Source organism: Narcine bancroftii, chromosome 6 (assembly GCF_036971445.1).
Source record: "Narcine bancroftii isolate sNarBan1 chromosome 6, sNarBan1.hap1, whole genome shotgun sequence".
Classification (NCBI taxonomy): Eukaryota; Metazoa; Chordata; class Chondrichthyes; order Torpediniformes; family Narcinidae; genus Narcine; species Narcine bancroftii.
The window spans coordinates 234,522,705-234,546,576 of NC_091474.1; the positions used below are offsets into that span (position 1 = coordinate 234,522,705).

Genomic DNA, 23,872 nt, shown 5'->3' on the forward strand with positions numbered 1-23,872 from the left:
AAGTTCACCCATTTCACCCAATTGTTTATATCTCCCTTGTATTCTGCAAGATGACATTCTACTTGTTGAAAAACTTTCAATAAGCACTGACTGCAATTGTTGTAGGATCCATAAACTTACAGAATACCTGTATTTAATGTTTCTATTATCTAATTTTGAGACAGCTTTGTACCTATCATTTACCTTGTCAGAGACCTTACAGCAACAATCCATCCAGAGGAAGTCCTGGATTAAGTCATCATCTGTGAGGTATCAAGAGCAAAAATTAAATAATTCTGATATAGACTGAACATTATTGCATTGAAATTATAAATATTTTAAAGAACTCTTGCACAAATACTGATAAAAGAGTTTTTCTGCATTCCCTCCAACTGTTTGTTCAACAGGGCCGGAGACAACTGCAACATGTAAAATCTGAATATTAGCATCTGACGGATGAAGAATTCTGTTAGGAAGGTATGTAGTTTTATTTTTGCTCACATACAGTGTTTGGTCAAATACACCTTTTTTCCTTTATTTGCCCCTGTGGTCCAGTTTTAAATTTGTGATCAAACGATTCACATATAATTGAAGTTCACATTCTGGATTTTTTTCAAGATTATTTTTCTACATTTTAGTTTGACCATGTAGAAATTACAGCACTTTTTATGCATAGACCCTCATTTCAGGGCACCATAACGTTTGGGACATTTGGGTTTACAGGGGTTTGTGAGTACTCAGGTATGTTTAATTGGTGCAGTGACAAGAGAGCCAGGCTTACTTCTAAGCTTTGGAGGCTGTAGTTGCCATTTTTCTACGAGCTGTGCCAATGAAAGTCAAAGAAGCCGTTATGAGGCTGAAAAACAGGAATAAAACAGTAAGAGATATCACCCAAACCTTTGGAACAGCATTAAGAAGAAAGAGTGTGCTGGTAAGATAAGTAATCACAAAGGGACTGGTATTCCAAGGAAGACCTCCACTGCTGATGAGAGAAGAAATCGCATCATAATGAAGAAAAATCCCCATATGTATGACGACAGATCAGAAACACTCTTCAGGAGGCAGGTGCAGATAAGTCAATGGTTACTGTCTGCAGATGACTTCATTAAAATAAATAGGATTGCATGGTTGGCACAGTGGTAAATGCATCTTGGCGCCTCACAGTTCGGCGGGCAGCAACCTCCTTTGAAGAAGACCGCAGAGCCCACCTCACTGACAAAAGACAAAGGAGGAAAAACCCAACACCCAACCCCAACCAACCAATTTTCCCTTGCAACCGCTGCAACCGTGTCTGCCTGTCCCGCATCGGACTTGTCAGCCACAAACGAGCCTGCAGCTGACGTGGACATTACCCCTCCATAAATCTTCGTCCGCGAAGCCAAGCCAGAGAAGAAATGCAGTGGTAAGTGCAACACCTTCACAGCGCCACTGATTGGGACAGGGGTTTGAATCCCGCGCTGTAAGGAGTTTGTACATTCTCCCCACGTCTGAGTGGGTTTCCCCGGGGTCTCCGGTTTCCTCCCACTGTTTGAAATTTACTGGGGGCTGGAGGTTAATTGGGTGCAAGTCGGATGAAACGGACTTGTGGGGTGAAGTGGCCTGTTACAATGCTGTACGTCTAAACTTTAAAAAATACAAAGGCCACACTGTAAGATGCAAACCACGAGTTGGCTACAGAAAGGAAGGCCAGAATACAGTTTGCCAAGAAGTATTTAAAAGTGCCTGCAGAATTCTGGAAAAAGATCTTGTGGACAGACGAGACCAAGAATAACATGAGCACAATGTGGAGGCATCAAGAAGCTGCCTAAGATTATAAGCACGTTGTAGCAGTGCTACGGCAGTACTACAACTCCACGTGATGCCAGTGCTTGATGATGTCAGCGTGTGCCATATGCCTGATTCTGACTTTTATAAGGTTGCGCAAGTGATGAAGAGTTAATCCGTTTGATTCACTCTAGAAACGCCTTGTGTGGATATTTCGTCGTGTCCACTGCAATTCCAGTGGTCACAATTGGTGACCCCAATGAATTCAAAACTGTATTTTTGGACATACATGGACTCTGCAGCCTTTCTGAACAGCTGAGCCTGAACTATGGTTTCAACAGGTGGAAGCACAATTTCAACTTTGCAAAGTTGAATTGGACACCATTCGTTATTACCATCTTGTCAGTGCCCTGGACCAGGCCGGTGCTAAGAGGATCGGTGACTTCCTACAGGATCCAGCACATAACAGCAAGTATGATGCTTTAAAAGCACTTTTATTACGTGTATATTGTATGTCCTATAGGGAAAGGGCAGTCAAACTACTACATTTCGATGCGTTGGGTGACTGCGCCCCTTCAGAACTAATGGATGAAATGCTGTTCCTGGCAGCTGGCGAAAGGCCCAATATTTTATTTGAGCAGCTCTTTTTAGAGCGAATGCCAGATGATATTAGACTCTTGTTTTCCAAGTGTTCATTCGAAGGCCAAAGGGCTGTAGCGGCAGAGGCAGATATTCTATGGCTGGCTAAAAAGCACGGCAAGGAAAGACAAGTCTGCACAACCAACCTCTGCAATATTGACCCCTGTGTCACATTCTAGTGCTCTTAGCACATCACTCTCGACCAGCAGGCAATGCCTCAAGACAAGCAAGCAGCCTGTGGACACCTTGTCTTGAGGTTATTACTACAGGCATTAGGGAGTAAAATGCTCGCAAGTGCCTTCCACCCTGCCTGTTTGAAGGAAACACCTAGGCCAAGCATCAGTAAGGGCTGCGGTGGTTGGCAAGAAACCTGCAAGCCTACTGTAAGTATGGGACCAGTTGTTCCAATGAAAATTTCTGGTGGACACAGATTCAGAAGTTAGTGTATTTGCAGCCACTGGTTTTGACACACTCCATCCTACCCCGGACCTGCAACTACGAGCAGTTAACAGTTCCAACATTCTAACTTTTAGCACCAGGAAGATTAATGTCAAGATCGACAATCATCTCTACACTTGCCCATTTATTATAGCAGCAGTAACCCGACCTTTGCTTGGTGCAGATTTTCTTCAGGCTCATTCATTCCTAATCAACTTAAAAGGGCGTTGGCTAAAAGATGGAACTACTTTTCAGACTATTCCTCTGGCAGACACCTATACCCCTGCTCTGCACCTTCAAACATTAAGTAAACCAGTGGATGAATTCTCCAAGCTGTTGGAAGATTTCCCTGAGATAACTACTCAACAATTTTCTTCCTCCACTTCAAAGCACAGTGTGACTCATCCCATTTGTACTAAGGGCCCTCCTATCCATGCTACTTGCCTCCAGAGAAGCTGCGCTTAGCTAAGGAAAAGTTTGCCAAGATGGAAGAACTAGGCATAATTCATAGGACCGGTAGTCCCTGGGTATCTCCATTACATATGGTCCCAAAACACAATGAAGCTTGGCGACCTTGTGGAGATTGCAGGCAGCTTAATGACGCCACCATCCTGGATCATTATTCGATACCACATTGTGATAGTACAGATTCTATCACCAATGTGTATATGTACAGATTGTAGTGTAGGATGGCTGTGATTGGCTGAGAGTGTAGCCACACCTACTGGCAGGTCTTAAAGGATTGCTCCTAGCCAAACCAGGTCATTCTGGACTGGTTGACCTACTTGTGATATGCTCCAGTCTTTTAGTTAATAAAAGCCTTGGTTTGGATCAACAAGTCTTTGGTTCTTTCGACGTGCTCTACACACATATTCAGGATTTCTCAGCTAATTTGCATGGAGCGAAGACCTTCTCCAAAATAGATTGGTGCGTGGCCATCACCAAGTACCAGTAGAGCCAGAAAACATTCCAAAAACAGCAATAATTACCCCGTTTGGATTGTTTGAATTTTTATGAATGCCATTCAGATTAAAGAATGCCGCTCAATCATTTCAACGGGTGATTATTGCTTTAGGACATGGTATGACCAATGTCTTCATTTACCTCGATGACATTTTAGTGGCCAGTGGGACTAGGGAAGAACATTTATAAAATCTTCGTACACTTTTTATTCATCTTCAAAAGTTTGGACTGACCATCGATCCAGATAAATGCATTTTTTGACAAGAAATTATTGATTTCTTGGGGCATAGGATTACTCAGGAAGGCGTGACTCTGCTGTCATCCAAAGTTGAGGCCATTATCAAGTACTCAAGACCTGCTACAGTTAAAAGCCTGCAGAAATTCTTCGGAATGGTAAATTTTTACTGTCGGTTTCTTCCGGGAGGAGCTCAGATTGTGAAGCCTCTTTTTGATTTACTGTCTGGAAATGCCAGAAATATCCATTTGACTGAAAAGGGAAACAATGCCTTCTTGAATACGAAAGATTTTCTGACACATGCCACTGTACTCGGCTACCCAGTTTTAAATGCAGCAACCGCCCTTTCTACAGACGCTTCCAGTATGGCCGTAGGAGATGCACTTCATAAATATGTCAACAGGCAATGGAAACCGTAAGCATTCTTCAGCCACCATCTTCTGAAGCAGAGAAAAAGCACAGTGCTTTTGATAAGGAGTTTTTGGTGATTTACTTGTCTATTCAACACTTCCATTATTTTTTGGAGGGCAGAGATTTGACTATGTACACCAACCACAAATTAACAACCTTTGGTAATTTGCATTTTCCTAAGTCGCAGAGCCCTGGTCAGCTCGACAACAACGGCAATTATCATTCATTTCTAAATTCTCCACAAAAATACTACATATTTCTGGAAAAGATGTACTTTCCCACTCTGCTCCACTCAAGGTTTTGTCTGTAGATCGAGGTATTGACTACATAGATTTGGCGGCAGCCCAAGAAGATGACCATGAGACAAATGCTTATTGGACTGCAATCACAAAACTGCAATTGAAAGATGTCCAGTTTGGAGTTAATGGCAAACTACTCCTCTGTGATATATCAACTGTGAATATACCCAGAAGTTCTGGCATCATGGAAATATTGAGTATTCGACTCTGTGCATGGTCTCTCACATCCATTGATTAGATTGACCATTGGTATGGTTTCAGACAGGTTCGTGTGGCACGGTCTTAAAAAAGAAGTTATACAAATGGCGAGGTTCTGCATTGCCTGCCAAAAAGCAAAGGTTCAGCAGCCATACTAAGGCACCACTGTAGTCCTTCCCAGCAGTTACTCAGCATTTTGCTCACATCCATGTGGACATCGTTGGTCCGCTTCCTGTTTCAAGAGGATACCGTTATCTTTTTTTCAGTAATAGAGAGGTTTACATGGTGGCCAGAGGCTGTGCCTATGGTAGATGCTACTACAGACACTTGTGCTCGGGCATTCCTCATTTCCTGGGTGTCTTGTTCTGGTTTACTAGTTCATGTTACTTCAGATAGAGGAGCACAATTTACTTCCTCCTGTGGACAGCCTTGTCTCACTTGGTCGGTACAAAAATTTATCATACGAATGCCTATCAACCCCAGGCGAATGGAATGGTGGAAAGATTTCATCAACATCTCAAGTCAACCTTGATGGCTCAGTTAGAGGGCCTGAACTGGGCTAATGAGATGCCCTGGGTATTTCTAGGCATTAGAACAACTTCAAAGGAGGACTTCCAAGCTTCATTTGTGGAGCTCGTGTATGGTGCACTATTGGTGGTTCCAGGGGAGTTCATCCCCTACCACTTCAACTCCAGCGATGATCCTAAGGAACTGTTGAGCAGGCTAAGGGAGATGTAAGAAAATTGATCCCTATACCACCATCATCACATGGAGAACACTTTTCTTTTGTGCCTGAAGACCTCAAAAACTGCGAATATGTCTTTGTCTGAAGGGGAACACTTGGTCAACCTTTACAGATGCCCTGTGAAGGGCCTTATAGGATACTCAGACAAACTAGGTTGACCTGTATTTTGGACACTGGAGGGAAGCCACAGTCTTTCACTATTGACAAGCTTAAACCAGCTCATGTAGACAAGTCTTCCCCACTGCATCAGCCAACATTACGTCGCAGAGGTTGACAAACTAAAAGACAGACAAACCTTTCTGCCGGTCTGGTGAGGGGTGGGGGAAGGTAGGCGGACATGTAGTGGCACTATGGCAGCACTACTACTCCCAGAAGGCATTGAATTGGCCATGTCACATCAGTGCATGGTGATGTCAGCATGCGATTCTGGCTTTTAAAAGGTTGCGTGGGTGATGAAGAGTAAATCCATTTGATTCTCTCTAGAAATGCCTTGTGTGGTTATTTCATCTTGTCCACTGCGATTCCAATGGCCACAATACCACCTTTGCCATGGTTTGTATCTTGCATCTTCTGCGGACAGCAGTCATGGATATATCCACATCTGCCTCCTGGAAAGTACTTCTGATCTGTTGGACATGCATTGGGGATTTTTCTTCATTATGATAAGATTTCTTCTGTCATCAGCAATGGAGATCTTATTTGGAATACCAGTTCCTTTGCAATTACTGAGCTCACCTGTGAAGGATTTTGGGGCTTTTACTGTAGAAAGTAGGTGAACAAAAAAAATGCAAAGGGTTATGGGGCTTTTACTGTAGAAAGTAGGTGAACAAAAAAAAATGCAAAGGATTTTGGGGCTTTTACTGTAGAAAGTAGGTGAACAAAAAAAAATGCAAAGGATTTTTGGGCTTTTACTGTAGAAAGTAGGTGAACAAAAAAAAATGCAAAGGATTATGGGGCTTTTACTGTAGAAAGTAGGTGAACAAAAAATGCAAAGGATTATGGGGCTTTTACTGTAGAAAGTAGGTGAACAAAAAAAAATGCAAAGGATTATGGGGCTTTTACTGTAGAAAGTAGGTGAACAAAAAATGCAAAGGATTATGGGGCTTTTACTGTAGAAAGTAGGTGAAAAAAATGCAAAGGATTATGGGGCTTTTACTGTAGAAAGTAGGTGAAAAAAATGCAAAGGATTATGGGGCTGTTGCTGTAAAAGTAAGCGAACAAAAGAGATATTTTCGCAGGGAGTGCGGTCAAATAATTCAGTTACAGAGATTTTGTTATCTGTGACAAGGATGGGGAGGACTAGCTGCAGAGACATTCCACACCTGCAGGGATGTGTTAACTGTGACAGGATGGGAATGCAAGGCTAGAGATAAGGGTAACAGAAAATGTTTGTAAGTTACTGATTGACTGATCAAGGGAATTGCTATGGATCCTAATTAATGAAAAACATGTGAAGCTGTTTCCAATTAGTGAGAACTTGTAAAGCTGCACGTAAATCAGCACCTGGGTACTGTTCTTTGAGTGAGGACTCAGTACAGGGAACTCTTCCTTGTGCTCCTTTACTCCTGCTAGCGTTACTATAGTTGAACAGATAAACTGTTGAGTTTAATTGGCTCTGCTGTATCTTTTGTTCTATTGTCTATCTCGTTGTCGATCCTTGCATCTGATGAAAAGGTGCAGCCGAGATAGGTAAACTGGTTGACTGTTTTGAGTTTTGTGTGCCCGATGGAGATGTGGGGGGACTGGTAGTCATGGTGGGGAGCTGGCTGATGGAGGACCTCAGTTTTCTTCAGGCTGACTTCCATTCCAAACATTTTGGCAGTTTCCGCAAAACAGGACGTCAAGCGCTGAAGAGCTGCCTCTGAATGGGCAACTAAAGCGGCATCGTCTGCAAAGAGTAGTTCACGGACAAGTTGCTCTTGTGTCTTGGTGTGAGCTTGCAGGTGCCTCAAATTGAAGAGACTGCCATCCGTGCGGTACCGGATGTAAACAGCGTCTTCATTGTTGAGGTCTTTCATGGCTTGTTTCAGTATCATGCTGAAGAAGATTGAAAAGAGGGTTGGTGCGAGAACGCAGCCTTGCTTCACGCCATTGTTAATGGAGAAGGGTTCAGAGAGCTCATTGCTGTATCTGACCCGACTTTGTTTGGCTTCGTCCGCGAAGCCAAGCCAAAGAAAAGAAAGAAGAATCTTTTGTTGAAAACATATGCTGACTGGCACACACCAGTATGCCCTTTATTCTTAATGATGTTCCAAATTGGGGGTGTGGCGTTATGATGTGAACAAAGGACATGGAAAGCGCCTCTCTTGGGAGAATTAATTAATAATTGAACAAAAAAAATTAATTAGTTAAAAGTTATTGTAAGTCTTGCCTGCACAGTTTTAACTTCTTCTCTTTGGCTTGGCTTCACGGATGAAGATTTACGGAGGGGTAATGTCCACGTCAGCTGCAGGCTCGTTTGTGGCTGACAAGTCCGACGCGGGACAGGCAGACACGGTTGCAGCGGTTGCAAGGGAAAATTGGTTGGTTGGGGTTGGGTGCTGGGTTTTTCCTCCTTTGTCTTTTGTCAGTGAGGTGGGCTCTGCAGTCTTCTTCAAAGGAGGTTGCTGCCCTCCGAACTGTGAGGCGCCAAGATGCACGGTTTGAGGCGATATCAGCCCACTATTAGCATTGTCTATAGCTCAAAAATGCGTAGCAAGTACATGGAAAGATAATATAGTGATTAATATAATGCGATGGCAGAATTAATTGAAAGCTTGTATTGTTATGGAAAAAATTACATATAATCTACATGAAATTATCCTTTGTTAATAAGTCGTTACCATATTTGGAATCTATGCATTTAGATATATTTTAATTTATTATATACTTTTAGTTTCTGTTTATATATTTTTAGCTCTCTTTAAGAGAGCTGGCTGATAATGTGGGGACTTGATTTTTTTTCATTTTTATTTTTAAATTTTAAAAAATATATATTCAATATAAAATTTTCTTTATGGAATGTATTTTGTATTATTATTGATTCTTCAAATAAATAAAGTTTATATATAAAAAAAAACGATATTCTTTCCGCTGTGCTGGGCCAGCTAAACCTGGGCTATACGAAGTCAATTCCTACAATCCAGCACTTGATCACTGGTCTTGTAGGTTATACCTCTTCAAATACTCGCATCCAGTTTTCTTTTACATAGAATGGGGTAAGGACTTGTGCCAACATTTCAGAGAGCAAGTTTCTGACATATTGTAAAAGAGAAAATCCTCAACTCCCTTTTAATTCTTCTATCAATTAATTTGAAACTGTCACTTGCTTCTGTTCTTTCTGCAAAGGAAAATGGCTCCTTTCAGTTCACCTTTTCTATGCCTCCCATTTTACATTCCTGCACTTAAATCTCCCCTAACAATGAGAACAAAAGTAACAACCTTATTCTAGCCTGTTTTCCTCATAAATGACAACATCTACATATATTTCCTTTCCACTTTTAGTGCTGACTTGTTACCCAGCATTTTCCTCCATTAAACTGCTTCCCATTCATGTACAAAAATGATTATCTAATGTGCTCTGTAGTAAGGAAGTTCAAAGATTTACAACCATTTGAGTTAAGAAATTTCTCCTTATCCCAATCTTCAGAGTCGTCCATCACTAGATTAGTGGTTTTCAAACTGCCCCTCTAAACTCACATTCCACCTTAAACAATTCCTCATGCCATAAGTGCTCTGTGGTTAGTAAGGGATGGCTTAAGGTAGTATGTGAGTGGAAAGAAAAAGTTTGAAAACCACTGTTTTAATCGTACCCAATTGACTCGTTATGTGCACGGTTTCAGAACTCCAAACGAAATGGGCCAATGACAATTTTTCTCAACCAAAATACTTCAGTAACAATTGTGTCTAGACCAGTGGTTCTCAACCTTCCCTTCCCACTCACTTATCTCCTTAAGTAATCTCTTACTAATCACAGAGCACTTATAGCATATGCAATTGAGTTTAGGGGACAGTTTGAAAACTGCTACTCTAAATTCTCAAGCCAGAGAAAACAGTCTCTCAGCATCTACCCTGTCAAGGTCCCAAATATGTTATGCTTCAAAAGAATCCAGGCCCATTCTGCTCAATGGCTTCTGAAAGGCCAATATTTTCACTCTATCAGTTTAGCAATTTTAGAGCCCAGAGGACCTAAAAACCTAGCAGCAATAGAAATTCACCAAGACAAATGGTTACCTAAACAAAAGTTGTTTTTAATTATCTTTAAACATGAAAACAGAATCAAACTCTATTACTATTAACTTAACCTAACCCCATTCTAATTCTAAGCGCACATGTATTTCATGTGTGTGTAACTTCAGAGAGGTTCTTTGACTCACAGTCCAATCTCACTTCTCACTCCTCCAAGTTAACCGGTATCAGGCAATTGTTATACTATGCACAGAACTTAACATTTATGAATTTCACTAGGCTTTGGTGCTTGAAAGGTAAATGGTTACCGCTCAGAAAGGTCCATGTCAGTTTTCAGAGAGAGATTTGTTGCTCATTGGACACAAACTGATTCCTTCCAATCTGCCACTTCAGTGTCTTGCCGAAGAAACTTGCTCCATCAGGGTTTTGCAGATGATATCCTCTTTCTTTCAGGTCGTTACAGAGTTCCTTTTCCCTTATTTCAAGTGAAGCATTATACAGCCAGCCATCTCCTCTTGTATGGACTGCAAGGGCTTTGACCAGGCTGAACTAAGAACTCTCAACACATCTGCAAAATGGGGTTTTTCCACAAGCTTGCCAGCTTGTCATGTTCCAGTCCCAGCTGCTACTGTAGAACTGTTTTTCTCTCTCTCTCACACGCACACAGAAAACCACATGACCCTCTTAGAACAGCAAACTGCACTCAGACTGCGGCACCGGACCCAATCTTCTGAGTTCGTTCATCCCTTGCTTTCCAAAACAATAATCCCTTACTCCACAGCATGTCCAATTAACATCTATTTGTGAAGTCTCTATAGGCATTCTTCAAAGTTTTTGCAAATGCACCCGGAGACTGGACTGTCTGGCTTGAGCAGAGCTCTGGCATTTTTAATGTGATCAGTTTTGAAGTGTTTGTATCTTTGTGTGACCTAGCTAAAACCCCACACAATTTATCTCCTTTAAAACATATCTATATACAATATAAAATATAACATAGTCTGTCACACAATCATGTTGTATTCTCCCTAAACACAAAAACTATACAGTTAGCTCCAGAAGTGGTCTAACCAAAGAACCTTTTTCTTCCTCAATGATTTAAATTCATATGGAAAAGGCCCCCATATCAGAGATGCTGTTTTTCTTTTGCTTTCAGCCATATCCATAATAGTAACAGATGACCATTCATAAGGATATTTTTTACGCAACAAAATGCTCTTTATCATCATGTTAATCAACAGACTTTTTACATTTGTCGATATTAAACAAACAAAAAGAACCAACCCGCACAGACAATCTTTACCCAGAATACATTGCCATCTCTTTTCATATAGGACATACCAAATAATCTGAAGAAAGTTGCCATTTCTTGGCGCTGAATAATCAGACGAGGTCCTCCAGTGTGTTTTGGCTTTGAAATTAAATGAATGTTCTTTCCATGCATTCTCTGAGATTTCTGCAAATGTGCTTGCTTCAGCTTTATCCCTTTTCTTTGCTTCTTTAACTTTGTTGCCATAGTTTTCATGTGGACGGTAATTGAAGGTGGAGTCTGGCAGCAGAGTTGGGTATTCAGAATAATGTTCTAAAAATGACACAAAAGTAATGCCAGGAATCAACAATCTTCTACGGATCACAAATGGTTGTACTTGGTAATATTACACTGACAAAAGACAAAGGAGGAAAACCCAACACCCAACCCCAACCAACCAATTTTCCCCTGCAACCGGGTCTGCCTGTCCCGCATCGGACTTGTCAGCCACAATCGAGCCTGCAACTGACGTGGACATTTACCCCCTCCATAAATCTTCATCCGCGAAGCCAAGCCAAAGAAGAATCCAAACGCGATTCAGGGACAAATGATTCAGGGGTAAGCGGTCAAATTTTACTTCAGAAACTGGAGATTAAATTTATAATAAACAGATAGCATCGATGAATGGTGGTGATGAGAGATCTGGATTAACATTTTTAAATGGTACATTCATGTCTTTCATTGCCCTCATATGGTTTAGTTACCTTGATTGCAGACCTTTAACCATCTTCTGAAGGGCTAGTTACAAAGATGGTTGCTCACCACAACCTTCTCAAGGGAAATTAGCGATAGATACTGGTCTTACTGGAGAAATGCACTCAATTCCTAATTCCCAATCATCTCTTAATCTTCTAAATTCTGTGGAATATAACAGTTATTGAGGCTAACTCTACTCATAATCAACATGAAATTATGCTAAACCAGTGGGTCTTTTTTGCCCTAGGCCCCACTTGAATTTTTCAAAACAATTAGTGGAAAAAAGTTATATATTTAAAATAAGTTTTAATTAAATCATTTACTGCAAGTATATTTTTGAATAAAAACAGTGTGAGCTCCCTGAAACAGATCAATACAACAGCGGGAGCTCCCTGAAACAGATTAATCAATATTTTATTATGTCTTAGAATTGGAAAATGTAATAAAAGTTATGATCGAATCAAAGGAAGCATATTGACTCCAAAAAAATGCACGCTGTCATTTTTTTCCCTCATAGAGCATGCACCAAAACTGCACTAGCCTCATGCTTTACTTCTGGGATCCCAATTTTTTTCACCAAGTTTGGCTTCCCCCTCAGGCTGGTGCCTGGAGTGGACTCCAACCCCTCCCCCCCCCCCCCCCACTCAAAGATACAGGTCTCACTAACTTCTGAACTGAAAAAATAAAGGGGTATGGACAGAGACATGAATGTTAAGATAATTTGGAATCCTCCTCACCAATGAGATAATTTGGAATGGATGATAATAAGACTGGTCAGAAAAAAATGTAATGATATTGTTAACCAAGGATAACAACAGTTAAAATAAGAGAAACAACAGAGAAACATCAGAAGAGTAAAAACACGTTATGAAAATAAAAAGTATAAAGTGATTTTACTTGGAAGTTACCACAATTGTGCTGTACTGACAATGTGGCCAAGTCACATCTTTCACACCAAAATAACAAGTTTATTTTTTCAAACCAAATTTTTAATTATTTCCCTGTAATGCACGTCGAAAGAACCAAAGACTTGTGGATCCAAACCAAGGCTTTTATTAACTAAAAGACTGGAGCATATCACAAGTAGGTCGACCAGTCCAGAATGACCTGGACTGGCTAGGAGCAATCCTTTAAGACCTGCCAGTAGGTGTGGCTACACTCTCAGCCAATCACAGTCATCCTACATTACCATCTGTACATAGACACATTGGTGATAGAATCGAGGTGTGGCTACACTCTCAGCCAATCACAGTCATCCTACACTACCATCTGTACATAGACACATTGGTGATAGAATCTAGGTGTGGCTACACTCTCAGCCAATCACAGTCATCCTACACTACCATCTGTACATATACACATTGGTGATAGAATCGAGGTGTGGCTACACTCTCAGCCAATCACAGTCATCCTACATTACCATCTGTACATAGACACATTGGTGATAGAATCTAGGTGTGGCTACACTCTCAGCCAATCACAGTCATCCTACACTACCATCTGTACATAGACACATTGGTGATAGAATCTGTACTATCACATTCCCAAAATATTCCTACACTCCACTAAAATATTCTTAAGACCCACACCCCACCTTGAGAATCTGTGCATTTAACTCTCTCCAAGGCCTCTGCATTTCCAAAGGTTTGGTGACAAATACTCCACATATTAACTACAGATAAATGTCTGTAGAATGATTTCATTTGGCAATTATTTTCAGTATCTCTCCAAAATACTTTGTTAATTGATGTTCATCGATTCCTAATTCTCAGGTATGCATTTTTCCTGGAATTTCATCAAACTGGGAAGTATACCAAAATATAATTTTAGGTCCAAATATGATCTCACATTTGTGACAGTTGTGCTCATTCTCTTAGTTTATTATATATTTGTAGTTTAATGCTTTCAACAATTCTTGTAAATACTGCCTATCCTTGTATCATCCAAACATGGCTTGTAGGTTTCCTTCCTATCATAGTTAGACGCCACAAAAAACAGGTCCTTTGGCTTCGACTATCTATGTTAACCATCAAGTACCCACCTGCACTAATCCCATTCACCAGCTCTTGATCTGTCGTATTATATCCTTTGGCGATTAATTCTTTATCTATTTCAAATCCTGCAAAGTGGGCGAGTCTCAACTACCCGTTTTGACAGAGCATTCCAAATTCCAACTGCCCTGAGGGTGAAAAAATCTTCCTCTAAACCTCTTATTTTAAACTTACACCCTTTGGTTATAGATACCCCAGCTACAGAAGTTTACCACTGTTTACCTTGTCCTTGTCCTTCATAATTTTGTTCCCTTTTATCAGGTCCTCTGTCAGCTTTAAGTAAAACAGATAAGCTTTACCAGTTTTTCCTCATAACTAAGACACATCCTAACATAACATAACATATATATAACATAACAATTACAGCACGGAAACAGGCCATTAGGCCCTTCTAGTCCGCACCGAACCAAACACCCCTTTCTAGTCCCACCTCCCTGCACAATGCCCATAACCCTCCATCTTCTTCTCATCCATATACCTGTCCAACCTTTTCTTAAATAATACAATTGACTCCGCCGCCACTATTTCTCCCGGAAGCTCATTCCACACGGCTACCACTCTCTGAGTAAAGAAGTTCCCCCTCATGTTACCTCTAAACCTCTGGCCCTTAATTCTTAACTCATGTCCTCTTGTTTTAATCTTTCCTCCTCTTAACGGAATTTACTCTGAATTGTCATAACTTTTCTGTACTGTAGTGACTAAAATTGCATACAATATTTTAGATGTGGTCTCCCCAATGTTTTACAAAGCTGAATCCCAACTCCCCTTGTATTCTTTCCCCTGATTAGCGAAGGCTAGCACCCAACATGTTTCATTAACACCCTATTTACTCATGCTGTTGCCTTCCAGGACATTTGTACTTGTATACCAAGATCCCCTTGTTTCTCAATACTCTTTATTGATCTACTATTCATTGTGTATGTTCCATCCTTATTTGACCTCTAAAATACAACACCTTGCAATTCTCAAGATTTAAATTTTATCGGCTATTGCCTGAGACTATTCACACCATCACAATTTCCATCCAAAACGTTTAGGAAATCTATAGTTGCAACTTCAACACAGACCCTTAACCACATCCATCCAAAATTAACATATGGTCATTATCAAAGAGCACAGATAAAGGACCTTAGGCCCAACTTGTCCAAGCTGACCAAATTGTCTAAACTAGTCCCATTTGCCTGAATTCAGTCCATGTCCCTCCAAATCTTTCTTAACTATATACTTGTTCAAATATCTGTTCAATGTTGTAACTGTACTTGCTTCAGACACTTCTTCCAACAGCTCATTCAACATGCCCACACAACCCATCTCTGGTCCCCTTTAAATCTTTCCCCTCTCACTTTAACCTATGCTCTTTTGCTTTGGATTCCCTGACCCTGGGAAAAAGAATGTGATAATCCTTGCCCCTCAGTGTCCTTCACTGAAGGGAAACCCCAACCAGTCCCAAACTATCCAGTCTCTCCTTGCTTTTGGCCTATATCCATCTAAACCTTTCCTATCCATGTATCTGTCCAAATGTTTTTCCAAACATTGTAATTATCCTCACCTCTTGCTCCATAAACCCACCAGCCTGTGTGTGGAAAATCCTGCCTCTCAGATCCCCTATAAATCTTTCACCTTAAATCTAGAGTATTATGCTCCCTTGCTTTGCTGACCTTATCTACCCCCCTCATGATTGTATAAACCTTTGGGTAGCCCTGAGTAACTATTTACTAGATTTACATTTACAGAGCAAGTTGCTGTGTCCATTTAGGATAAAAGGTTTAGTTTTTTAAGTAGATTTATACAGGTCGACACAACATCGTGGGCCAAAGGGCCTGGACTGTGCTGCAAAGATCCATGATCAAGCCTTCCTATCTTGGAAACAGCCTTTGCTGTACCCTCTCCAGCATAATCACATCCTTCCAACAGAACGGTGGACCAGAAGGCCCACAATATTTCAAGTGGGGATGAAGCTGATGGGCAGAGAGGAAACTAGGGCAGGAAAGAGATTGATGTGGCCACTCTGGGGATGAATCAGCATGCGGAAGGGAGATTGAAATCTGGGCCGAATGGTGCACCAACCACCACCTCGCCCTCACTGTCACAACGGGGCTGACTGTTAACTTCAGGAAGGGAAAACCTGATACGATCCAGTGATCAGCTGGGGGATCGGAGGTGGAGCGGGTGAGCATTTGGGAGTCTCCATTTCAGAGGAGCTTTCCTGGACCCAACACAGTGATGGGATCGTGGAGAAAGCACGTCAGCGCCTCTACTTCCTCAGGAGTTTGCAGAGGTTGGGTATGACGCCAGAAACCCTGGCTAACTTCCCCAGAGATGTGGTGGGCCAAATGGCCTCCTCCCACGGCATCAGAATGTCAGGAGATGGGAGGACACAAGTGTGTGATAACCCATACACCGGCCAGGGACAGAGGAGCATGACCCGGTGGCGCTGGCTGCAGTTATTCGTCCCCAAAGCAAAATGTGACCCAAGGGCCTGGGTCAGCAGGCGGCCACCTCCGGCAAATGGCGCCTGCCCTCCTCCAACCAACATTCTAAACCAGCACGGCGACTGGTCCTGGTGCAAGGTGCCGTGCACTCACCGAGCCCAGCGAATTTACATGGGCCCGGCCCCCTCACGGACAACCAAGGGACGGCTCGAGCGAGGTGAGGGGGCGAAGACGGCATGCATCAGTGCGCATGCACCGCGAACTCGGCGCGCACGCCCAGTCAGCGGATCCGGCGGCGTCAGCTCGCCAACCCCCTCCTCCCTGCGCGCATGCTCAGTCAGCGGAACCGGCGGCGCCAGCTCGCCAACCCCCTGCGCGCATGCCCAGTTGTGCCCGCACAATGGGACCAGGAGTTCTTGGTTTGCCCAAGACTGCAGATTTTGCGATATGAAGTAAACAAGCACATTGCCGGAACGAGTAGACTCGCTAAATCCCTTCAGCAAATTGGTCTTCCCTCGACAAAGGAGTCCGGTTGAAACTCACTCCGCCACCGCGCATGCGCAACAATGGCTGCTGGCCACGCGCGCTCAACCCACCGAGCTGGCACCCTTGCGCGCGCCAGCTCGCTCAGAGCGCGTGCTCAATGACCGGCGCCACGCACGCGTGCGCCCTTCACCTTGCCAACCATGGGGGGGGGGGGGGGATTCCCTGCCCCTGATTGGGCAGGGAATCAGAGGCGAGCCAATCAGATCAGTCTTCCAATGATTGCAGATAGTCAAGGGGCCACTCAGCAGCTGAAGAAGCTCTACCAATGTATTTAATTGTTTATTATGTCGACAATGACGTCAACAGATTTGCTGATAAGTCCTTTTTATACCATCCACCACCATGGTCTTTTCACAAAGGGGGGGTAGAGGGGGAATGAATCAGCATGTAGGAGGGGGATTGAAATCTGGGCCGAATGGTGCACCAACCACCACCTCGCCCTCACTGTCACAACGGGGCTGGCTGTTAACTTCAGGAAGGGAAAGCCTGATACGATCCAGTGATCAGCTGGGGGATCGGAGGTGGAGCGGGTGAGCATTTGGGAGTCTCCATTTCAGAGGAGCTTTCCTGGACCCAACACAGTGATGGGATCGTGGAGAAAGCACGTCAGCGCCTCTACTTCCTCAGGAGTTTGCAGAGGTTGGGTATGACGCCAGAAACCCTGGCTAACTTCTCCAGAGATGTGGTGGGAAGTGTGCTGATTGGCTGCATCACAATCTGGTATGGGGGCACCAATACCCCTGAGCATAAAGCCCTGTAAAAGGTAGTGGACGTAGCCCAGGACATCGTAGAACACCCCACCACTGAAAACATCTACAGGGTACGCTGTTGTTGGAGATCAGCAGTAATCATCAAGGATCCACCCCACCCAGCACACGCTCTGTTCTTGCTGCTGCCATCAGGAAAGAGGTAGAGGTGCCACAAGACTCGCACCACCGGGTTCAGAAACAGCTGCTTCCCCTCCACCATCAGAATCTTCAGTGACAAACTCAATCAGGGACTCATACTTTTGCACTTTTATTTTTTCCCCCTCTCTGTATTTCAGTTTGTTTACATTTCTTTATTTGTTTACTTGTGTACATTGTGCACAGTTTTTTGACAAAAGGCAAAGGAGGAAAAACCCAACACCCAACCCCAACCAACCAATTTTCCCCTGCAACCGCTGCAACCGTGTCTGCCTGTCCCGCATCGGACTTGTCAGCCACAAACGTGCCTGCAGCTGACGTGGCATTTACCCCCTCCATAAATCTTCGTCCGCGAAGCCAAGCCAAAGAGAAGAGACCAATAAGTGGTGATTCTGATTCGCATGCAGGATAAAGAATCTCAAGGTAGCATGTGATGTCATGCTTGTACTCTGACAGTAAATCTGAAATCTGACCTAAGACAATAGATATAATAATGTTTTATTTTAACCAGTTTTTTGTGTTGTACCTCTTGCAGACCAGTTTCAATTGAAGGAAAAAAAAATCAAGTTTGTTTTGAGTGAAGCAATGGAGTGTAATGTTTTGAGATCCCACAAAATAGTTCGAAAATCAGCCCCATGCAAGGATATGCTTTTTGCAAAAGAGTACTTTTCTTACTATTAGAATATCCGACAATGGATTGATACATCCCGAGGGATTGTAATTCAAGTGAAGTTTCTGATACATAGGAAAATATTGCAGTAAATTTACACGTAGGTTTTCATAAATATCAGAAATCACAATAAACAAAGAGTGATTGATGTGGGTTAAATAAAGTGGAAATCTTTCACCAGTCATTTAAAATAGGGGCGTGGAGAAGTTTCTTTTAGCACAGAGTGATGAATCTGGAATTCTCTACCCAAGGAAGAGGAGGGGTGAGAGTGATAGGTAGACTGAGGAAGGGTTGAGGTATGATGATATGAGGAGCCAAGTAGGGCAAAGGGAGGGTTGAATATAAGAATGCAAGAAAGAAGAGCAGGAGATGGCCATTTGGTCTGTCGAGCCTGCTCCACCATTCAATAAGATCTTGGCCGACCTGGCCATGGACTTGGCTCCATTTATCTGCCTGTTCCCCATAACCCTTAAGTCTCCTTTTCTTAAAAAAAAACATAAATACATTCACTGATGCAGCCTCTACTACTTCAATGGGCAGAGAATTCCACAGATTGACTACTCTCTGGGAGAAGCAGTTCCTTCTCATCTCAGTCTTAAATCTACACCCCTCAATCTTGAGGCTATGTCTCCTAGTTTTAGACTCACTTACCAGTAGAAACAACCTATCTGTGTCTGTCATATCTATTCATTTCATAATTTTGTGTATCAAATTTAAAATATAAATGTATTTGCTGTATGGTAGAAGCCGATTCTAGCCATTTAAACCTGTGCTACCCAATTACACTCAATTAAACCATAACCCTATACATTTTGGAAGGTGGGAGGAAACTGGAGCATCTGGAGAAACCAACATAGACATGAGGGAACGTAGAAACTCCTTACAGACAGTGCCAGATTTGAATTTGGGTTGCCGGCACTGTAATAGTGTCATGCTAACCACTACTTGTGCCGCCACAATTAGATAACCTCCTAATTTCCAGAATCAAGCTCCTCTGCTCTGTTCCAAAGCCAGTTGTTATGAGCCCAAAGGACCCCAAAGCCCAGCAGCAATAGATATTCACCATGACAAAAGGTTACTGAAACAAAAGTTGTTTCTAATTAAATTTAAACATGAAAATAGAATCAAACTTTAACTTATCTCTATACTTAACTAACCCAAATTAACCCCCTTTAATTCTAAGCGCATGTGTGTAAATTTAAGAAAAGTTATTTGGTTTACAGTTCAGTCTCCTTCAGTGTCACACACACTGACTGACAGAGCTTGTTGGGCTTGTCTCCTCTCTCTCTCTCCCCCAACTGCTAAAAAGCCCATGTGACTCTCTCACTTGCAACCCCCCAACCCCCCACCTTCTTCAGCAAACCACCTTCTTCTTGATCAAGCTGTTGTCTTAGGTAAACAAAACCCAGGAGTGACCTTTCTATGAGCACTTTGTAAAAAGGTCAGAAGCCTTGTAGTTATTCAACCAGCCAGCCTGTCTCCAATTTAAACAATGTCTACTCATTTCATGATGTCATTTCAATTAGCACCTACTTATGAAATGTGCTTAGTATTCTCCATTGTTTCTGCAAAGTTCACTGGATATAAATTCTTCAATATTTCAAATAAGATCTGTTTTAAAATGTGTTTATGTATGTAACCTACTCTATTCTTAACAAATTCTCCCAATATTTATCCATTACACAGTACAGTAATCTGACACCTGTAGGGATTGGTAGATGCCGGATAAGTGAGTTTTCCCATTGTTTTGAGACTCACTCTTACAATGCCTCAGAATTGCATAATTGCAGTACCTGGATTAAGGATAAATAGTTTAAAAGACAAAAATACTATACTGTACTTACACTGAATAAACTTCACTTCAATTAATATATAAACCATAATCCATTTACTTTATTTTCAGTCGCATTCTTTGAAAACATTTAACTGTTGCTGCATCTGCAGGTTCCACCCCCACCACGGAGCCATGTGAAAGACAAATAATAACATAATTAATAACTGCCCCTACCCCACATTTACAGATAAAGCAGGGAAAAAGAGACCCTTTAAGAGAATCACCCCCCCCCCCCTGCACAGTTGTGGCAGAACCTCCTTACTCTTAAATCCATTTCCTCTGGCAATGAAGGTAACATTCCAGAAAAGAATTGGGAACCAGGCAGGCATGCGAGGAGCCCTGCAGAGGTCAGCAGTGATCCTATTGGTTGCTGGGGCAGGCTTGAGGGGCCAAGAGGCCTATTCCTGTTAAATGTTCTTGTCCTGGCTGAAGCAGCCAATGGGATTCTTCCTGCTGATGCCAACGCAACAATGAATGTTTCTGCCTCATGAAGAGTATCGCGTGGGTGACTGAAACAAATGCCAGCCATTATCCCAGAAAAATACTGACAAGCCAAATCCCCAGATAGAGCCAGATACTCTTAAACAATGTATATTTGCGAGACATTCAGAAAAATCCAAAGCCTGACTCAAACTTCAGATATTAAAATTAATAAACAAAAAAATGACGAAGCCTAAAATAGTTGAAACAAATTGAAAAATCTAAACAAACTGGCGATTGGATCTTTGAAAGACCCATGGAAAGCTTTTAATGATTAGATTAAAAAGGGAATGACCAATCTAGAGATATTTTTAGTAAAAACACTATGCTGGAGAATTGAAATAGTTGCCCACTGGGAGATCCCTGTCATTGATGCAGACATCGGAGAGATGGAAAGCCCCAAACAGTTCTTCCAAGTGAAGCAACACTTCACTTGTGAATCTGTGGGAGTCATCTACTGTATATGTATATAGATATGTTTTTAAAGGAGATAAATCGTGGGGGTTTCAAGTGCTCCTGCTATGGCCTCCTCTACATCAGAGAGACTGGATGCAGACTTGAATCAGAAAGTCATAGAACATCACAGCACAGAAACAAGCCCTTCTAATCTGTGACTGTGGTGATACATCACTAGCCTACCTGTGTACCTGCAGAAGAGCACTGGAGGACAAGGCAACACCTGGCTGGCTGTCAATCAGCCAACCTGAATGGACCAAGCCCCATCCAGTCAGCTGCCATTCACCCTCCGGGATATAAGCTAGATCCAGCCTTTTGCAGACAGTCTCAGAGCTTGCAACAGCATTCTCACAGCCAGCTCCGTGGAAGTTTACGTTGAATAAAGCCTGTAGAACAGACATTATGTTTTGTGTTTGCTTCTATTCGATAGTGCACCACAGTGACAAACGATTATTCTGCTTAGTCCCACTGACCTGCACCCAATTGTTTCACTGAACACCTTCGCTCTGTCCATATCAATGACAGGGATCTCCCAGTGGCCAACCATTTCAATTCTGCGCCCCACTCCTGTGCCATGTCTGTCCATGGCCTCAAAACCAAGGCCACCCGCAAATTGGAGGAACAACACCTAATATTCCGTCTGGGCTCCTCTACAACTGGATGGGATTAACATCGACTCCTCTGGCTTCTGTCAGATCATTCCCCATTCTCCCCTATCCCTGTCTCCTTTCCTCTGGCTTCACCACTTTCCCCTGTTCAGAGAGCAGGGTCATGTTTCCCCTGGTCATGTCCCCTCTCTCCCTTATCCTTCTATTACTTCTTGCCTTTTGGCCTGTGATCCTCCCCCTGCCCCACTCCACCTCCACCATTTATTCAGGCACCTTTGATGAAAGGCTCAGGCCCGAAACATTGGTTTATACAGATATTTGCTTTCTAAAGTACACTATTTGATCTGCTGAGTTTCTCCAACATTGTCCTTTTACTTTAATCGCAGTGTCTGCAGACTTCAGTGTTTTACTCGAGATATTTTGACGAGTAGAATTCCCACTGTGCTGTTCGCTTCGTCATTTACGGTGTGAAAAATAAAAAACTAAAAAAAAAAAGCAGAGGATAACCATTCCATTCCTTGGGCATGGCATATTCTCTGTGGACTGTGCTTAGCTGGAAGTTTCCTTTCTCTCCATCCTCTTTGACAGTAAAGTATTGATTGAAGGAGAATTAGGGCAGGTCTGCAATGGTGAGCTTGGGGAGGGAAGCGATGCCACACATTTGCCACCAGGTGGTGCTTGTGTGCTAACAAAAATAATTATAGAACTCTGGTTGGTACTCGTGGGCTGAAATGGCCAGTTACAATGTTGTAAATTTAAATTAATAATTAAAATTTGCCCACCCCTCTTATAGACTCTTCAGCCCACAATGTTGTGCTATGTCAACCTAGTCCACAGCCTACCTCACACCCATAACTCTTTATTTTTCTGCCATTCATGTGCCTATCTAAGAGTCTTTGTAACGTCCCTATTGTACCAGCCTCCACACCACCCTCAGCAATGCATTCCAGGCACCCACTACTCTGTGTATAAAAAAAGTACCTCTGTCACATCCCTCTGAACTTTCCTCCATATATGTTTTATTTTAAATATAATTCTTGATACGTGGTCACATCCTGAACCCACTGAAAAGACAAGCTCATGTTGGTTCAATCCTAAATTGCATCATCTTGTTCACTATCACCCGAGAAACTTGAGCAAACAAGGAATTGCTCGAGCAACTCAGCAGGTCAGTCAGCATCCACAGGTAGAAGTGGTTAAGAAAGGGTCCTGGAAAAATTAGTTTGTGGTTGACTTTGTCACCCCTGTTTCCACCCCTTCTCTGCACAGGACCCAGAAACACTGAAATCAATGTTCCTGTCCCTTTGAGGTTCTTGCACATTTCTGCATTCAATCACTCCATCAAACTAATTCCTCTGGAGTTTGCGGAAATTTGGTATGACATTGGACACCCTGGCAAATTTCGACAGATGTGTGGTGGAAAGTGTGCTGACCGGCTGAATCACGGCCTGATAACCACGAATTTAAAGCCCTGCAAAAGGTAGTGGACACAGTCCAGGACTTCACAAGCAAAATCCTTCCCACCATCAAGATCATCTATAGGGAACACTGCCTTTGGAGAGCAGCAACAATCATCAAGAATCCACACCACCCATCACATGCTCTGTTCTCACTGCTGCCATCTGGAAAGAGGTTCAGGTGCCAGGACTCGCACCACCAGGTTCAGGAATAGATGCTATCCCTCCACCATCAGACTATTCAGCAATAAACTCAATCAGGGACTCATTTAAGGAATCTTGCCGTATATTTTGGCATATAAGTTTTGTAGTGAAACCTAATAAAAACTCAAAAAATGGGAGTTGACTTACACGCTTGATATACTTTTGAGACCTTAAATCTGTGCTGATCTGGTGTGTAAGTCGATCCTCGAAAAAAAACAAAAAAAAAAACCCGACTACGAGAGATTTTCATTTTTATTGAAAACAACACAAGTAGCACCCTTCAAAACCATTATTATCATCTGAAGCAAAGATGGTGGCAAACACATCCGTACTCTCACTGTTTAAAGTCATCATATGGGACCCAGACTGTATCTGATGAGGCGGTTTCA

At 42.4% G+C, this 23,872-nt stretch overlaps 1 protein-coding gene across 6 annotated transcripts in view; it reads right to left on the minus strand.

Annotated features, from left to right (window-relative positions):
* The window catches only part of spdya (speedy/RINGO cell cycle regulator family member A), a 47,604-nt gene extending 30,609 nt beyond the window's left edge, over nucleotides 1-16,995 (minus strand). The window contains exons 1-4 of one of the 6 annotated variants that reach the window (XM_069887713.1): nucleotides 16,920-16,995; nucleotides 14,114-14,164; nucleotides 11,177-11,417; nucleotides 184-242 (exon numbers count right to left, since the gene is read on the minus strand). In XM_069887713.1, coding sequence (XP_069743814.1) covers nucleotides 184-242; nucleotides 11,177-11,417; nucleotides 14,114-14,131 — 318 coding nt within the window. In that variant the 5' untranslated portion in view covers nucleotides 14,132-14,164; nucleotides 16,920-16,995. The other 5 variants (XM_069887710.1, XM_069887712.1, XM_069887711.1 and 2 more) reach the window with 5 other exon arrangements.
* Nucleotides 16,996-23,872: the final 6,877 nt, after the last annotated feature.